The 19234-nt window shown below is 43.2% G+C and overlaps 1 protein-coding gene across 1 annotated transcript in view; it reads left to right on the forward strand.

Annotated features, from left to right (window-relative positions):
* Positions 1-19234, forward strand: part of adgra2 (adhesion G protein-coupled receptor A2) — a 44121-nt gene that overhangs the window by 958 nt on the left and 23929 nt on the right. The window contains exons 2-3 of the mRNA XM_084055786.1: positions 42-362; positions 17737-17808. Of these exons, the coding sequence (XP_083911912.1) occupies positions 100-362; positions 17737-17808 (335 nt within the window). The 5' untranslated portion in view covers positions 42-99. The remainder of the gene's footprint in view (positions 1-41; positions 363-17736; positions 17809-19234) is intronic.

Here is a 19234-nt window from a genome sequence, read left to right on the forward strand (position 1 = left end):
TTTAGACCTGAACGTTTTTTTGCTCCTTGCCCCTTGAAAAGTGCTTCACCGTGGAGAGATGGGATGACGGGGGGCAGGTGAGGTGACATTAGAGGGACAATGTTCGTGCCCGGCGTTGGCATCCCGCTGCTGGGACGTGTGTTGATGCTGATGCTGCTGCTCGTACTGCAGCGTGCCTCCTCGTCCAGACTGTCCCAACAGGCCTGTCCGGGGCTCATCATCACCAGCAGCTGTAGCTGCACAGATGAGAGGTCAAAGACACATAGCAGCACCTCTGTTACTGGGAAGCGGGTCAGCTGCAGCAAAGAGGACCTGTCTGAGACTCCAGATGCCAGCCTGCTCCCCAACAGGACCGTTACTCTGTGAGTTGTAACAGTATTCTTTCTGACACTTTTATGAACATATTGATTGAATACTTTATTAACGGTTAGCACAAAAAAAAAAGCACAGAAAGTACAGCTCTATACAAAATAATGCTAAAATGATTAAAGCCAAGAAAGCACTATGGCTTGTTTCCATTGGGGTCCTGTGTATTCAATTCATCAAAGATGACTAGACTGGTCATTATGCTGCTGCTTCTGCACCTCCAGGGAATCGTAAAAATGACCATAATTTTTAGGTAAAGCAAAGGTGGAAACAGTTTGGAACAATTTGGTAGAAGTGCAGTGGGTATAATTTACTTTACTTTTACCACTTTTGGCCTTGTCAATATAGGCTATATATTTTGGAAAGTACAAGATGGTGCTTAATAGGCCTACTACTATGAGTGGTTGAAATATCATATTGCTCAAGACTAATTTGAATGCGTCAAAACTAAATGGCCTCATGTGGACAGCCCGGGTCATGCCTACTGTTCTCGCCCGCACACCCACGGCTGTGACCTCACGGCCTCGGATCCAACTGTATTGAAGACTTGCTGAGGTAATGAGCCTTGTTAGGTCAGCAGTTTACATCTTGATCCAGTTTAACTCTGTAGTGGAATGCTGAACTTAGCTTCTCTGTAAAGCATTAAGAAGATCAGTGAGGGGGCTGGCTGAATGCAGCCGTCATCCAGCCCTGCCTCTTTGTCACAACTCTGACACTTTTTAAAACTGACTTTGACCCAGGCAAACGCTCTGGGTTTGCCCCCCGTTCCTCCCCGTCACCCTCTGTACACGTGGTGCAGCTGACTTGAACTTGCAAAACTAGAATAAACAGAAACACATTTCATTTCTCTTTTTTTTTTATATCCTCTGCTGTGTGCCGTAATGGTGGGTTGGCTCCTTCCTTTAATACCATAACATCCCTTCAATCTCAGCCTGTTGCCTCACACAATCGCCTTCTGTTCAGGAAGGAAAAGTGTCCCGCTCTGCAAACCTATGGTGAGAATATAGCTTCACACTGGATGGCTCTTAAATCAACCTGGGTCATTTTACTATGATGAACGGCTATCGTGAAACAGTTTGCATAAGTTGTTGTTATTGGACATTTCTGCAAGGAGAGCCATCAAAAAGGTCCAAATTAAGGACAATACTGTCCTTTAAGACATACAGTATGGTCACCATACCATTCCATACCGTTCCCTCAATGAGAGTTCTTGAGATTTTGGAAATAGGTTTCCAAGAATTTCTATTCTTATACAGAACTTTTTGTTCTGGGATGCTCAGAGGCAACTGTTCTTATGATGACTGATTGAACCAAGTCTTCAAAGACTCAGCTCCTCCACGTTCCCACAGAGCCTCGCTGTCTTTCTGCCCGACCTAGAGGGAGCAGCCACACATGGGCACAGTAAAAAGTCCAAAAAGCCCCATTGGAGCATAGGAGGCACAGGGAAAGGGGTTTATACCCGCCAGAGCTGAAGGCAGCCAGCGGTCCATTTATAGGGCCTTATGTTTCTTGGTTAATAAAGGCAGGATACACATCTGGGAAACACATTGCTGCAAACCAGAGGAAAAAATAAAAAATAGCATGGGTGGCAGCGGTGGAGGTGATTTAAGATAATCTCCCTTCCCCACACCTACTAATTTCACTTTATTTGTTTTCCTACATATGTTTAGCATTCTGTGACACTTTTATGAGTCTGTGTACAAGGAGCCAACAATTCCACCCTTAATCCATGTGAAAATCCACCATTTTCTCTACAAAGTCGGTTAAATTCTCCCGAAGATTCAACAACCTTCTCTGAGCAATTCATACTCTCATCCTTGCTCCTGATATTAGCTCCAGATGTGGAATGTAAGAAGTTGTGTTGATATTCCTGTTATTCCTGACATTCCTCAGTCTGTCCGGAGACTGCAGACAGTATTCCAGGTGCAGTAGGGGTGCTGTGCGTGCCGTACATTGCCTCAATCCCTCCCCAGGCCTGACGCCCCTGATGCGCCGCCATGCAGCCCTACTAGCCTCTCTCTCTTGGGGCAGCCTGGAGGAATGTTCTCCATGCCGAGCAGTGTAGCAGGGGCAAGGGCTGGGGGGACACCAGGCCCAGGGCTTCCGGGGCTGGCCGCTACATGTAATGCACAACAGCTGGCCCCTGTGAACATTCCAGCTGAGGCCCCTCAGCCTCATGGGAAATCCCGACGGGGATTTGTTTATTAAAACTATTAGTTGGCTGTTTGTTGTTCCTGCCAGCTGTAAAGGAGCAACCGGTGACCCCCAGTATTGTCACCTCCTCCTTCGACTCACCACTACACCTTATCGTAGCTCGAGATCACCAGAGAGTAACCGTGCCAATGCCGACGACTTTGATTACAGGACTGTATATCTGATTTTATCTAATGGCCTCAGTATTGATGCAAGAGATGTTAAACTGCTGCATCACTTCCTTCTCCGTTTAAATTAACTCACACGTATCACTGGTTTATAATGTTGCATCATTCTATTTGCTGATAGCAGCCTTACGCCGTGATTTACAGTTGCAGTTTCTCTCTCTCCCTCTTTTTCTTTATCTCTATACAGTATACACACTCTTGCTCCCCATTTCTCTCCCCTTCCCCACCCCTCTATCATGAGTTCATCCACACGCAGTAACTCTCAACCTAAATATTTAGTCGTCTTGGTAGGAAACTGCCATGTCTAAACTCCTTCCAGATGTGTGCCTGCGCAGGCCTGTGTTTAGGCCTAATTATGCACGGCTGTGAGGGGAGCTGGATCACTGGGAGAGGAAGAGGGGAAGGGGTAGAGAGAGAAGAAGGAGAAGAAGATGATGATGATGATGATAAGCACGGAAAAGAGAAAGTAGGTGAAACAGTTATGCTGCTGTGGAGGAGAAAGTAAGAGCAGGAGATGGGGTATACAAATGAGTGGAAGAGTCGCAGCGAAGGAGAAAGACTAAGTGGGAACTGGGAAAAGAGAGCAGAGAGAGAGAGAGAGAGAGAGAGAGAGAGAGAGAGAGAGGATGGAGGAGGGAGAGGAGAGGCTTGGCAGGCTGCTCAGAGGGATGTGTCTCGGGAGACTACAAACTCCCCAGACCCTGACTAACAGACCTTTAGACACTGGGGTTAGAGAGAGGAGTCTGTGATTCTCAGCACAGTAATATAGCATCACATACTGTACATAGCATTGTTTCCAGTCATTCAAGAGAGAGTACTGTACTTTGGTAATTTTGGTAACGAATCAAAGCATTTGTATTGGGATCCAAGCATAACATATGCATTCTATTCCTTTTACTCGTATACTCATATACCCGTACACCGCAGAGACGTGGTATTTGGATTTCAGCAGACAGAGTAAGAGAGCACTGCAGTATAGGAGGCAGAGCGTAGTCCTTGCATTATGAAACCACACTCCTCACTTTGCCATTTGTTTTCACCCTCGTCTGTGACTTATGACTCTGGCTCAGTGAGTGCCAACCTAAATGAGTGGGCACAGATGGTCGGGGAGAGGTCAGTAGTGCCCGTCCTTGGCAGTCAGGACCCGGCACTGTGAGGAATGCAGTGCCGCCGCCCCCCCCGCACACACACACATGTATACAAACACACACACACACACACACACACACACGCTTGACAGCTGCAATAGAGCTGCACCCAGCATGGTTGCTCCTGGACCCTGAACTTTCCATGCACAGCTTCATGGTAGTCAAGTGTCGAATGTAAAAATACACCAAACGGTGCTGAAATTCATGTTGTTGACAGACACTATAAATGTTTTCTAACAGTTGCTGAAGGCCTGCTTTATCGAAGTGAGGATTTGCTGAGCATGTGTGCTCTCTTTCAGCAACGCCCTGCTACATTCACATTCTCATTCCCACCTGAGTGCTAGTACAACACAGAGAAGGTGGAGATTAAATGCCTTGATTAAAGCCATCTTGACAATTGTTATTGAGAGAGTGGAGGGCATCATTCATTAACTGTCCTCACCTGAGCTTTCCCAGCTGGTTCAGGGATCTGAACTCCACTAAGCTTCCAGTCAGAATGACCTTATATTTCCCTGTAGGCTGCATGCAATCCATGATAGCCAGGCCTTCATCACGTCCGGAGAATGTGTCAGTAAACTAGTTCCTGGCAGACAATCCACCTTTTATCTTTCATTGGCTACAGGGTTAATGAGCATGTCTCTTATCAACCATTTTGTCCTCTGAGTCACATTGCGGGTCTCTTTACTCGTGCGCCATGTGTGGATACCAAAGGAGTAGCAGATGTGTTAGCGGTTTATGTCGGGTCTTGTGAGTCAGTATGTGTTGAGACGGGAGTATGCCCATGAAACGTCCCAACAGCCATCTTATCAGTAGGGTGAATTCCAGTCGCTGGGAGAACACTGGAACCCCTGGCGTTCCTGCAGGGAGATGGTTTATTTATGTGGGGAAAGGTGTTGAGTGGGGGTTGGGGGGGGTGCTCTCCTACGCATGTGTTTCTTGGGGCATTGGTCAGCAATAAATCAAAAAAGCAAACAAAAGGCCTGACACTGGATACTTAACGGCACTTTAAACTAACAGCGACCGCACCTGTCAGTGCCACACAGGCCCCGAACCTCCCGCCTACACAGGTCAAGGTAGTGGACACAGCTGGAGACTGCATGGGACATCTTGCAGCACCTACCATATTTGCTATTTCTCCCCATTTTCTCTCCTTCCCTCTCTCTCTCTGTCTCTCTGTCTCTCTGTCTGTCTGTCTGTCTCTCTCTCTCTCTCTCTCTCTCTCTCTCTCTCTCTCTTTCTCTCACTAATGAGGATGGTGATTAATACATATTTCCCTTAGTTTTCACCTTATGGCGTTTGTTGATCAAAATGCTGCAATTATCAGACTGAAAGAACAGAGAGGCGTGTTGTCATAGGAACCTCATACCCCCAAGCGACATTTTGTTATTTTAGTTTTTCCTTTCGCGTAGCTCTTCTTATCTTCCTCCAAAAACGCCTGACTGCAGCTTTTCCTGGCCAGCTCTAAACTCTCTTCCCTCTCCCCATGTCTGACCACAATGGGGCTGCAGCACATGGATACACATGGAGGTAATGGGTGTCTATAGTGGGAATGCCTGTGGGTTGTATACTGTGTGTGTGTGTGTGTGTGTGTGTGTGTGTGTGTGTGTGTGTGTGTGTGTGTGTGTGTGTGTGTGTGTGTGTGTGTGTGTGTGTGTGTGTGTGTGTGTGTGTGTGTGTGTGTGTGTGTGTGTGTGCGTGCGTGCGTGCGTGTCACTACTGTATGTGCGTGGACATTAGTGTGTGTTTATACCATGTTTGCTCCTAGAAAACCCTTCACCAAAAAGATAGTACGGCTGGGTTACAACAAAAATGTAATCTGATTTGAACATTTTAACCCAATTTCAATTGTGAATTATTAATTGAAATTTGTGTTCGTGTAGGACCACTGCTGGTTGACAAGAGGTATTGCATGAAGTTCAAAGTGCAATTTAACCTCTGCCCAAATGCACTTTCCGTTATAGATCAAAAGTAGACATTTTGGCGCTTAAGCAAGGGACCCAAGTTTGAATCCCGGGTAGGACATAAATGTTATGGATTTGAGCTTTAAATCTGTTTCAGCTACATAAACGGTTCATAATATCCTTTCCTCATTTATTTATTCATCTTTTTGGCATTTATTTATACATTTATTGGCATTTTATGCTTTATTTCACATAGATACAGTAAGAGAGAGAGACGTGAAAGGTGCGAGAGAAAGGGGGGATGTCAATGACAAGCGTCCCGGGTCAGATTCAAACCCACCTCAGCTGCTAGAAGGACTTATTTATATGATGTGTGATTTTACTCTGTGATCCACTGGGGCACCCTAAACTTCGCACAACACTGTTGTTATTCAAGTATAATAATAACTCAGAGCATCAAAACATTTAAAATCTTTAACTGTAATCCTTCTATCCTCTGTTTGTGCTGTAAATCTAAATGTGGTTGTGCTCCCCATTAAAATTGTCAGGGCCAGTTGTGAAATTAAGCATTAAGCTTTTATTGGACTGAGCATTTAAATTGATTGGGTAAATTGTTGTTTGCATTATAGTGAATAATGAATTATATGTATCTTAAGACATTTTATTTGTTTTAATCACTCTGACTGTTGCTATCACATAAAGAAATGCCATTATGATAATTTAGTTTTTACTAAAATGGTAGATTCTTTCCAGATTAGTTGAAGTGAAGTAAGTTTTATGTGGACAGTGCATTTATATTCACTGGTGGCCACAAACTCAGCCACTTTTCTTTAAATAAATGAGTTAATTTTCCAAATTACTGCAGCCAAACAGAAATGCAATATTTAAAATACCCAATTACAGTATATGCAAGGCATTAGCACTCTATAAAGGCATTGATCGGATATTTGGGGGTACAACGATTTTAGCCTATCCTTTGTAAAAGTAGACAATTTTCCCAGCAGTCTTTGTATAGGAGTGGAATACAGAGCCTGATTATGAGATAGAACAATGAGACAATGTTATTGAGGCATAGGCCACATTCCTCCTGTCTCAAAAGCCTACATTCACTAAATTGCCTCATTAAAAGTGTAAAAACACTTTAGACTGTGATTAAGCTGGTTATTATATTACTGTTTCGCAATCATAAACTTTCTAATTTGGTACGCCTCTAAGGCGGGGACAAAGAATATTACAAATAATGTTGCTTACTTTATTTTGGCTTTTAATGTCTGACCATTAATATACAGGGTAGCTACTTGTTTAGTTCATTTATTGTCAGTGAGTGTCCATCTTTTTGTGCATTTGCAGTCTTCAGAAGATAAAATCCAAGGCGCCTGTTGTACTCTACACAGTAAAACCCTTAGCGTTAATTTAACTCTTGTCCGTTTGGTTAAATTTGTTCATTGTCTGAGTTACAAATGGATAAATTAAAACCAATTTTATTGTTTCTAAAAATGTGTTTACTAAAATGGTAGCAAAATGGTAGTTGCTGGGCCATAATAACTGTGTGGGGTAATCAGATTACTCGGTTACTTTTGGAATACTTTTCTATATTTACTTAATCGTACGACACAGTCGTGCAAAAACAGCTGATCTGCAAGCTCTCAGCGCAGCGTGATGCATTGTTAGTTTGTAGATCTGCTATTTTCACATAAAAAACATATTTGAATGTTTTTGACGATTCTCGCATATAATGACATGTCCAAAATAGGAATGCCAGGTTGAAACAAAGTGGTTAAAAGTATTTAATCTGATTTACAGGCCTGACTGTGTGCCTGTGTGTCTGTGTGCACACATATGGGAAGGGCGTGCATGGCCACAGGTCTCAAAATAGGCTTCAGTCCTCCTCTCTCTAATTAGAGAGGTTTAGAAAACCCAGATTTTAATTTTAGACCCAAGAGTAGCTTTTGGACCACTTATGCGCACACACACTCACTTACTCAAATATATGTACTTTGCATACAAATAAATCTTATAAGTCACACACAAATGTATGCACCCAAACAACCGAACACACATACATAGACAGATATATACACACACACACACACACACACACACACACACACACACACACACACACACACACACACACACACACACACACACACACACACACACACACACACACACACACACACACACACACACACACACACACACACGTACACATGAAACCACAACCACAAAGCCTTACTCCCTTGCCCAGCCTGGTAACCCATGCACAATGCAGTACACTCTATAATAAGCAGTTCCACGTATCAAATACAGGAGCTCACCCTCCTATCAAGCCACAGGGCAAGAAAGTATGGAAATAGAGCTAAGTTTAGCTAGATAAACTACATACTATAAATGACTCATTGATTTTGCCTTTAGCATGGTAAGAATTTATTGTGCCACTTTCTTGCCTCCTCTCTCTCTTTTTTGAATTGTTGAATTACTCATTTGGCGTTCACAAAATAATTTCAGAAAAAAACATTTTGCACACGATTACACGGATGCCTGTTCCCATGACATTTAATAAATGGGGACTTGTAGCTTGGCGGTGTTCCCTGTTCCCTGCTACGAGCCCTCCGGCGAGTCAGGGACAATGGCCACATTCACATGTTGACATGCATTTACTGCCAAAGTGCCTGTTTTGCTCAAGGGCCTCTAGTGTCTTCATTACGTCGAGCACTGTGACCCCCTGAGGACAGGCCCAGGGTCCAAGGGTGCTCTCAGGACCGCTGGATGAGGTGGCTCTGCCTCTTTCTGCAAAGGAAGGGTTAAGCTATTTGGATAGACCCACTGTAGAGTGGCTGGTGCATTCTGGAGGCTGCTGATAAAGTGTTTAACCACTTAAGCCCCATGTTACTTTGCCCAGTACTGCGCATTAAAACAAATTCTGCCTATAATGACATGCCGAAAATAGGGATGCCAGGTTGAAGGTGGTTAATGCAACAAAGATGACACAGCTGTGTGTGTGTGTGTGTGTGTGTGTGTGTGTGTGTGTGTGTGTGTGTGTGTGTGTGTGTGTGTGTGTGTGTGTGTGTGTGTGTGTGTGTGTGTGTGTGTGTGTGTGTGTGTGTGTGTGTGTGTGTGTGTGTGTGTGTGTGTGTGCGTGTGTGTGTGCGCGCGTGTGTGCGCACGTGCGAGCGTGCGCACGCACACGTTAAACTTATCCATACTTACAATATGCATGTTTCTCATGCATGCATGCTTGCTACCGCTGCAGCCTTTATCCAGCTACCATTCTGTCTGTGATTGTATCTATCCCTGTACAATATATTCCCAAATCCTAAGGATATTATTATTAAGATCCTTAAAAGCTCTCTTTTCTGTTCCACGGCCATGTCCTACATCATATTGTACAATGATTTCCTCCTCTCAAACACTACACGCCAATGTTTGTTTTGTCAAGTCATACCAAGTTTAGACATGGGTTATAAATGTTAATTATTCTTAGTGTTATCAGATGGATTTGCCACTTAGTACAATGCAGAAAGTTTGTCAGAAACAGCACCGGAAGCTTTTAGACAATCACAGGATAAGTATTTTTAAGTCAATCTTGTATGTTTTTTTTTCTTTCTTTCTTTTGTACGAGATTGATAATACCTGCCGTAGATCTGAAATGTCCTTAGTTGCATACTCCACACCTCATATCAATTATTTTCAGTTATTTGGCACAGGGCAGGCCATATTACCCCCTCTTATTGGGTAAAGTCGGGCGGCTCTCAGCTCTCTGGCTAATCCAACTTTTTACTGAGACTCCAGCTTTCCTCAGCTCATTGTCTACTAGGTGAGAGTGTGGTACTACAAAATATAGTCTCACAGAGGCCTTTTCTATTTAAACATTAGCCTGGGAAACACAGGTAACAGCCAAGTTAAGTAATGGAGCTTTTAATGAAGCTCTGGGTTGTGATTCACTAGGTCTGACTGTCCGCATCACTCATAGCGCCATGTGCGTGATGTCTAGTGATATTTAGAGAAATCTTGCCATGTCTACTTAGTTCTCCTATGTGAACTGCCAATAGTCTTGAAACAGAATTCCAGAACTGTAAGCAAAAATGACTCAAAATTTAGATTGAAGGAAAATGCAACACAAACAAAGGCATGTTCTGTGTACAATGCTCTCTACTGAAATGTACACAAATCATAGCATTCTCTATATGTTTTTTTTTAACACTGTTTATTTATTTAAGCAGAAATTGTTTTCTTTCGATGAGTTACTCTTTCCATGTTACATTTACGAGTTTTGTTTTTTATATCCTACTATAATTCTAGTAACCTCTGTGCGTTTGTAGTGGAGGTGAAGCTACCCGGTTCTCCTCACTGGCTGGACCAATTGCTCTGATTTTGCACACAGCCATTGACCATTACCATCTGAACTTAACTGTGAAGCCCGTTTTTCAATTTCATCAAATCTCAGCTTCTTATTAGCGTTTATGTGTCAAACACTGTCGCCATGGTTACGGGTCTGCCCAGCTATGGGACGAACTGCCTCCCGGGTTGCCAGATCATGTGCGCATATCCCCCCACGCATGCGTCAACCGGTTATGGTCTAGTTTTATGAATCTAAGGATTGCTATGCTATCACCCAGATCAGTGCATCCACCATGAATGCACTGGCCAGTGCACTGGTCAGTTACTCAGCATGCTGAGCTGGCTTAATTCAATAGTGACGCATTGAATCTCTCATTGAAAATCACTCTCATTATCTGGCTGTCATTGCTCTCAGTATTAGGACTGGATTTGGGGCACGTTAACAAACGCTTTCAAGGGCTCTTGTCTTTCAGCTCGCGTGTGGTCCTTAAAGCAAAGGGATCTATCCAAAGTTAAGTGATGTTTACACAGTGGCTCATTTGGTTGTTTTTACTTCTCTTTATTACGTTGAACCTGCCTCTCACTCACTCTCTCTCTCTCTCTCTCTCTCTCTCTCTCTCTCTCTCTCTCTCTCTCTCTCTCTTCTCTTTTTCTCTGTCTCTTTCCCTCTCTATCTCTCTTCCTCTCTTCCTCTCTCTCTCTGTTGACCTTGGGTGATGAGACCAATGGTCTGGGAGACACAGTAGGGGGGGAGTACATAATCTTCATTCATATCCTCATGTTATTCTGTTTGATTGTGACTTTATGTTTGATCTACATACATCTTTTAAACGACACATAAGTCCACTGCAGCAGTCCAAGGTGTTGGCTTGGTGAGTGATGTTGTAGTGTATTATCTCCACTTTGAAAGAGTGCTTGAAAGGCCGAGATAGACAAGCAAGGGGTAATGAGCACAGGCAGCTTAGACCACAGATGGATTCTTATTAAATATAAATCCCTCCTTAAGTCTATCATCCTATTTGTGGTCCGTGGTGGAAGCCTGCAGCTACAGACAAAGTTTCCTCTTTCAGAAGTGGAGACAGAGAGCCAGCGAGAGGCTCCAGCGTGCCTAAACAATTGGATGGCAACAGGGATTAACTGGCATGGGAGCATGGCAATGCAGATTCGAATAACAAACAGTTGCGTTCTGGATAGATGCTAAACAAGGGTGGAATATCTCCTCAGTCTCCGCCAGTGTCCATGTCTCCCATCGACAAAGTGTTTAATTGGTGCAGGGAGACTGGACAAGAGCTGGAAAAAATGTTTGACACCAATCCTTTAGTAGGAATTGACAACAAACAGGATATCCTCTTTTGTTTGCGGAAGAGTTTATAACACGCCGCTTGTGGTCAGTGGAGGAGACGGAATGAGCTGTTTTCCCAGCATCCAGCTGTCTCTTGAATAGCTGAAAGGACTCTGTTCAGCTGGAAACAGTGTTGGTACTGTGTGTACTACATAGCATGCCTTCCTACTTCCACCCCGGGCATCATTCCTTTGTAAAACAGTGGTATAGATAGTAGATGATAGAGGATAACCTCAATCCTAGGACAACTGCGGCAGGCAAACTGCGTTGGCAGACGATAAATCATAAAGGTACACATTCAGATGTACACATATAGGGCCAGCCTCTTCTCCCAGATGTGGCAGCAGGCTATGTGACGTGATTGAAGCTGCTATTAAAAAAAACAGACAAAATTGCGTTGGTAAATTCTTGTAATTGTGGTTTATTGCAGATATTCTACACAAATGTGGCGTTTTATATGAGGTTTTTTTAACCCCAGTTTTAAATGTGTGCATTATAACTTTCCTATAATACATAGGAAATCAATACTGGAAGTGTCTGCACAAAAATAAGGGATGGCAAAGATAAACAAAACAAACAAATTCAAAATGCTGAGATCAATACTGCCAGATTTATTCCATGATGATCAGTGTTCTTAAAGTGATCCAGTATAAAAAGAAAAAGAAAAAAGAGAGAGATATAAAGAGATATAAACCATTCCTAATGGATTTCTTTTAAAACCTTTCTGTAGTCAGAAGTCACCGTTGCAGCTCTTCCCGGAGTAGTGAGAAGAGCGGAAATAAATCAGTGAGAGAATACAATTTGGGACATGCTGACATGCCCCTGTGTGTCCCTCAAAGGCTTTGTGGGTTTAGGAAGCAAATTGAGCAAACCAACAAAGTGAGTGGCACGGCCCAGGGAGGGGCTGCTGTGGTTTGCTACTGCTGAAACAGGGCTCTTTGTCTGGCAGTTACTTTCTCCGCCGCACACTAAAGAAAACCCTGAGGTAACAGTGAGGCACTTTATACAGGGCCATACTGTTTTCCTGATAGAGTACTTGACCATATTTTGCTCATTATTTTCTCCTGCAATGAGATGAGATGAGATTATAAGTGATGAGATGAGAAGTGATGAGATGAGATGAGGTACAGTATTAAAGTTTAAATCGAGGTGAGGTGAGATTAAATGAGGCATGAAATAAAATTACATGAAACTAGATGAGAGAGGTAAGATGTGACATGATATGAGGTAAAAGACTACAACTTTATTGTCACATCACAGATTTACAGGTGTAAACTAGTGTGTGAAATTTGTTTTTGTGCAAAAAAAAGACTATAAGGACTAAACATCCTTAACCTGTTTTATTATAATGCCAACGAATACCGTGCTTGATTCACCCCATTTATTTACTCTAACATGACATAATATTCTACAGTCACAAGGAAACGGGTGCCTTAGTTTGACCTGGCTCTTTTCATCTTATTTCCATCTTTTTGAACTTGATGTAAATGCATTTGGTCACTTCTTTAATCTGTCCCTGGGACCTGACACAAGGCCCTGTGTTTTACGTAAATTAGATGGATTAAATTAGTCTTGCTGATTTCTGATATGCCTTTGTCGTCTGAAAGGGTGAATGAAGGCTGCTAATGCAGCTCAGAGATAACTTAGATCATCTGGATTGAGTTAGCATGCTATCATGCCATATACAGCACAGCTGATTGTATTTTGGTGCACATATTCGATCTGCCATCTGACCTGTCACTTATGTCGCATCAATAGAAGCCATTCAAGGGAGGGGACATAAGTGATTTTTCCCCAAGCAGACGTCAGGCCTGTAAGCAACATGTCCTCCTATGATTAAAGAGCTAGTCATCTTCTTTGCTTGTGAAGCCCTGTTAACCTTTGTATGCTCCGGTGATAAAGTGACGCTCTCTCATGTCCCTGTGCCCCTCACTCTTGCCTTCCACCTGCCCGTGGACACTGCTCTGTCTGTCTTAAGGCTGTCCAGGAAGTGCTCTCACTGCGACCCCTGACCTCTGTCAGCCGGGTTCTGAATAAACAGCTAATTGGCTGGGTTTCCTGTTTAGCCTGATGGGAGCGTTCGACTATTTCTGTCTGTTTACAGAGCTCTTGCCTCGCTCTCTTTCTCAGGAGTTGTACTCTGCGTTGTTTATGAAAGAACAATGTCCTGTCCTACAAGTGTGCTCCAAACATCAGAGATACACAACAGAGGCTTAGGGGATATTACTAATGTCCAGCCTCTTCGGCTTCCCCTTTGCCTTTCCTGGAAATCAGTGTGTCTGGAAATGATGTTTTTTCTGCAGGGGGCTTCAATGAGCTTGATTTGTGATCTTTGTTTATTTGTGAAAGTCAGCTCCTCACGTTGTTCTGCACAAAGCAAGCTAATTGTTGAATTGTTAAACATTTACTATACGTAGCCTATAGACACTGTGGGCAAACACACACACACACACACACACACACACACACACACACACACACACACACACACACACACACACACACACACACACACACACACACACACACACACACACACACACACACACACACACACACACACACACACGCACACAGGTACAAACACATGTAGACACCCCTTGGCCTAATAGCTTTCTTTCTGCATAATAAGCTTAGGCAAAAAGGGACTGTATCTAACTGTATCTGTATCTAAACTGTCTGTATTGAATTAAACAGCTTGTTTCTTTGCCAGACGTGACTTTCTCCTCCTCTCCTATCTGTATTGAATTATTCAGGCAGTTCCGGATCTTCTGGAGCTTTCATCTCAGGCCTGCATCCAGTTATAGCAAAGATACTGTGCCCAACTCGAGCGTGAGACCTTAGGTCCGCGTGTCATAGGTTCAAATTCAGGCTAAGTCCTGTGAGGACCAGGATACTGATGAGTCTGCATTCGTATAATTTCAACAAACAAAGAAGGCTGCTCCCAAAAGACAATGCTTGTGCTTTTAGTTTAATTTTTTGGACAGTTTTATCTAGATTTGATGGAAAATTACTGAAGAAGATTGGAGATGGAAAGGTTTCTCTGAAAGCTAAATCAAAGACTCTAATCTATGATGTAATGGAGACAGTTTATGGAGCTGTTCCATTCATAAATATTTTGAGAATGATATACTGTATGGTCACTGTAGCCATAACAGTTTTTTTTATATACTGGGGATGCAGCCTTGTTTGATATGCCGGGGATGCAGGCTGGTTCACTCAAATAGACCTTCTTGAGAAGGTATCTGGATTTCAACACAATCTTATTTCTCTGTTCATTTTGGGAACAGTGCATAGAGCTGTGCTTTTCAAAGTAGGGGCCACCATGGGGAAGGAACAGAAAATGGAGGGACAAAATATAAAACATAATGAAAAAATTCTATAAATAAAAAATATTTATTTAAGGGAACTCTCTGCTGGAACTGTTGCCCCGCGACCTGACTCTGATATATATATATATATATATATATATATATATATATATATATATATATATATATATATATATATATATATATATATATATATATATATATATATATATATATATATATGTATATACACATACATATATATATGTATATACACATACATATACACACACACACACACACACACACACACACACACACACACACACACACACACACACACACACAGCCTTGCCCATCTGCCTCATAGTCGGCTAGCCGGCAGCCTTCACCCTTCAGTAATTGGCTGCCGGTGCATAGCCTGGTAAACCCTCCCTCCGGAAATCTCATTTCCATTTGATTTCAGAAAGGAGTCTGGTCTGAAACGCCTTTCTCCAATAATCGCTCTGCTCGCCGAGCCGACGAGCCTATCAGCGTCGTCGCTCATTGTTCTGTGATTGACAGCGACAGTTGGCCAATCAGGTGGCGAGTTCGAGTGAGCCCGAATGAACCCGAGTGCAGCCTGAGAGCCGCCGAAAAAAGACGAACGGCAGCCATTGTTGTTTGTGCGAGTGCCTTCACTTCTTACTTTCAGTTTTATAACGCTTTCAAACTTCTTTTTTGAGGCACGGAATTTACTTATAAGATATCGTTTGGATAGAATTTAGTTGTTTAACTTCATATATGTGGTCAATTAATCATGACAGAGCCTATTTAAAAATATAAATTTAGAGAACCGGCAGGGGCGGGGAGTGACACGCATGTATCCCAATAAGGCAACCTATTTTCGGCATGGCCGTCCCAAAAGTCCCGTTGCGTCACATAGTCTGGAGCTCGTCAAAATGAACTGCTCATTGGCTGAAGGGGACAACGGTATTACTCCCGCCCAACTCCAGCCCACAGCGATTATTGCAGAAAGGCGTTTCAGACCAGACTCCTTTCTGAAATCAAATGGAAATGAGATTTCCGGAGGGAGGGTTTACCAGGCTAGCCGGTGCAGGCCGTCAGGCCAACTTGTTACACCACCTGAGATTATGGGTTTGGGGGAGTATTAAATGACCTCTCATTGCAACCTCTCTCTCTCTTTCCTCCCCTAAGACAGGACCTTTTTGGTGGAATCCGATCTACAAGCTCACAACATGCGTTTTTGGCAAATATTCCCTCAGAATATAGGGATGCTAGGGTTCAAGTGGTCAATGTAAAAAATGCCAGGGGGGCTAATTGGAAAGGAACAGAAAAAAAGATTTGGAGGCCCCCCTGTCATAACTCTGAGACCTCGGTCCTGGACTCCCTGTTGAAGACCCATGATTTACAGTGTAATCCAGAGACACAAAAACAATATGAAATTTTAACTGAGTAGACAATCTACTTTCCACTGCTCCTTGTACTAAGCATAAGTTGTACTTATGTATACATGATGACCTGGATTTTGTGATTATCATTCAGTGAAGTTGCCACAATGGAAAAGTAGCTACTGGCCAGTGTGTCCCCATATACCAGGGCTGGGTGATTAAATCTGGTCATTAAGTGTTTTGGAAGGCGTAGAGCTGAAGGCAGTGTTTTTATTGATGTGGCAGGAAGCACGGGGGTGGGGGGGGGGGGGGGGGGCTCAACTGCTGCTGCTGATTCTGTAAATCTCACAGACTGTTCACAGTCAGCCCCCTATTTTAAAGGCACACACATACCCACATATATACACACACAAACACACACGGCGCTACTCTTTTGATTGAAAACACACTTCATCTCACAAACAGCCCATTAAGCGGCGTGGGGTTGGGGGGTGGGGGGTGATGTTAGACTGGAGGGAGTGTTAATGACGGCTGGCTGTCGCCTGCACAGGGGCCCCTGCGCTAAGTTGGCTCCCTGCTGAGGGCGCAGGGATCACAGAGACACACTCAGCCGACCTGACAGGGACGGACACATGGGTGTATATGGGCTGGCAGCCCAAAAGACATCCATTACGAGGGTGTGTGTGTGTGTGCGTGTGTCACAGGCAGTGTGAAACTGTGTTATGTGCTGTACAGCTATCCTAGTCTGCGCCCTCTGAACTGACTCTGAACTGACAACATCTAGTCCCTTTGGGCGGGTCGATTACTGTAAATACCATTTCCCATGATCCCCTGTCTGAGAGAGCAATCTCAATTTCGGCCAAGTCCTGGACCTCTGAGCCCCGATCTTGTCTGATAAGAGGCCTATAAGCCAAATGATTTGCCAGTAGGGAAAGAGTTAATTGAAATGACTCGCGCTGATGTTCGTTTGATGTGGACACTGTTCTTTTGATGTAAAAAAACAAACAAGTATCTGAAATCATTATCGTGATTACAGCTTCCCTGCTTTCCCCTAATCTTAATCAGCTATTCAGACGTTAGGATTAATTGGAAACTGCTTACTTTCAGCTAAATGACTGTAGCCATGCTCATCCCATGTGTAAATGCGCTACACCAACAGGATAATTATAACAGGATTAATATCCTCTTGTGAGTCTCTTATAGCAAGTTTAGCTAAATTGGCTCCCAGACTTCCCTCTCCTTCACCGGCTGATCTGAAGCCAGTAATTTCACTCAAAAGTAATGTGCAATTTGGAATGGAAAGATGGCTTCCTAATTAGACAACCCATTACAAGAATCTTTGCAGAATTCATGCCAACAAAGTGTCCATTACCAGCTATGCACTGCTGAAGTGTGCAAGACATGAAAGGCTCTATGGTACTTCCTAATTCATGGTACATCACTTTGGAGGAGAGCAGCAGCCAAATGCTTGAAATACCAATGTAATATGACTGGTTAATTTCAAACCTGGTGGAGTTTCTCTAACGATTTTTCTGGTTTCTGATTTTTACAGAATACTGAGCCACAACAAAATACGAGTTCTACAAAATGGATCCTTCATTGGACTTTTTGCTCTGGATAAACTGTGAGTATAACTTCTCCTTCTCAATCATCCCACGTCTTTATCATGTTTCTACTGTAGAAAATGAAATGTCATGTCAATTGTTTGACAGCGTTATACCCTTGGCACCCCTGTGGATGTTTATTTCACTTGGCTCCACAGCACCTGTAGAGAAAGACAAGCATGGTATCAGTGAGATCTAAGCATCTCTGTGTTCATCTATCCCATGGGCAGCCTTCCAACAGGGAGGACGAAACACTTTAGAATGACTATATCCCAGAGTTATGTGGAACAGGTTGTATAATTACACCACAATCCATCAGTATCAGGGAAACCCCAGTCCACAGGACAAGATAAGGCGATATCTGGGAGGACATGAGAGTTGGCAGCTTTTCATGTAACTCACAGACGGTACATCCCTCCTCACAAGGATTCATCATCTCCTTTAGTGTAGAGGCTATTTTATTTATTTTATTCTTTAAGGTGTTATTTTGCTTCTATAATGGTCAGTTTTGAGGACAATGCAGAGATGGGTCATGCTCCCAGCTACAGCAGCCAAAGCAGCCCACAATAGTCACACATCTGTTGCGCAACAGAGTTGCCCTCTCATAACACTCCTGTTTGCCAATACTTTGCAGAGTTCAGTTGTTTCAGTGGCTTTCTATTGAATCAGTAACAGTAACTCTGTGAAGTGCACTTCACTTGTCAGCATCAGAGCACAAATAGTAAGGCATAAGCCACATTGATTGATTGATGCATACATGATCATATATTTGTACATATCTGTCAAAAGGATGAAACACAAAAGAAGCTCATGAGCTTAGTGCCACGTGTTGGGGATGAGGGGTGGTGGATGTAGCAGAGACATACAGAACATTTTAATCAATAACAATTACAATCATGCAATTTCCTACACAACTAAAATAGCAAAAAAACAACATGGGAGTCCCAGCCATCCCAGTATAAGCTTGTGTGTGTGTGTGTGTGTGTGTGTGTGTGTGTGTGTGTGTGTGTGTGTGTGTGTGTGTGTGTGTGTGTGTGTGCGTGTGTGTGTGCGTGTGCGTGCGCGTGTGGGTTTTAAAGGGACATGCCGAGTGACAAGACGGGTGTAGTATGGTGATTTAATGTTTCATGATTTAGTGGTAAATTCCCCAAAATCCTGATTGATTGAATGAATGTCTGTTGTTTTTACACTTACAGTATATCCACAAAAGGACACTTTCTGGTAGCCAACGATAAACATGGAGCAGCGTTTGTAGTCAGCATACTGTAGATGTCAGTCTGGGAATCGTGCGTTTTTGTTGTTGGTTTTTTAAGGAGGGGGATGGGTTACGCTTAAAAACATATTAGTTCCACATGCCATGTAGAGCTGCCTTGCCTGCCACCCATGAAGTTAACAAGCTTCTCAAAAATGGTGGAAGAAAGAAAAATATGGTAATTTGCCTCAGTT

This window comes from Gymnoscopelus microlampas, assembly GCF_963454915.1.
Source record: "Gymnoscopelus microlampas genome assembly, chromosome: 4".
NCBI lineage: Eukaryota > Metazoa > Chordata > Actinopteri > Myctophiformes > Myctophidae > Gymnoscopelus > Gymnoscopelus microlampas.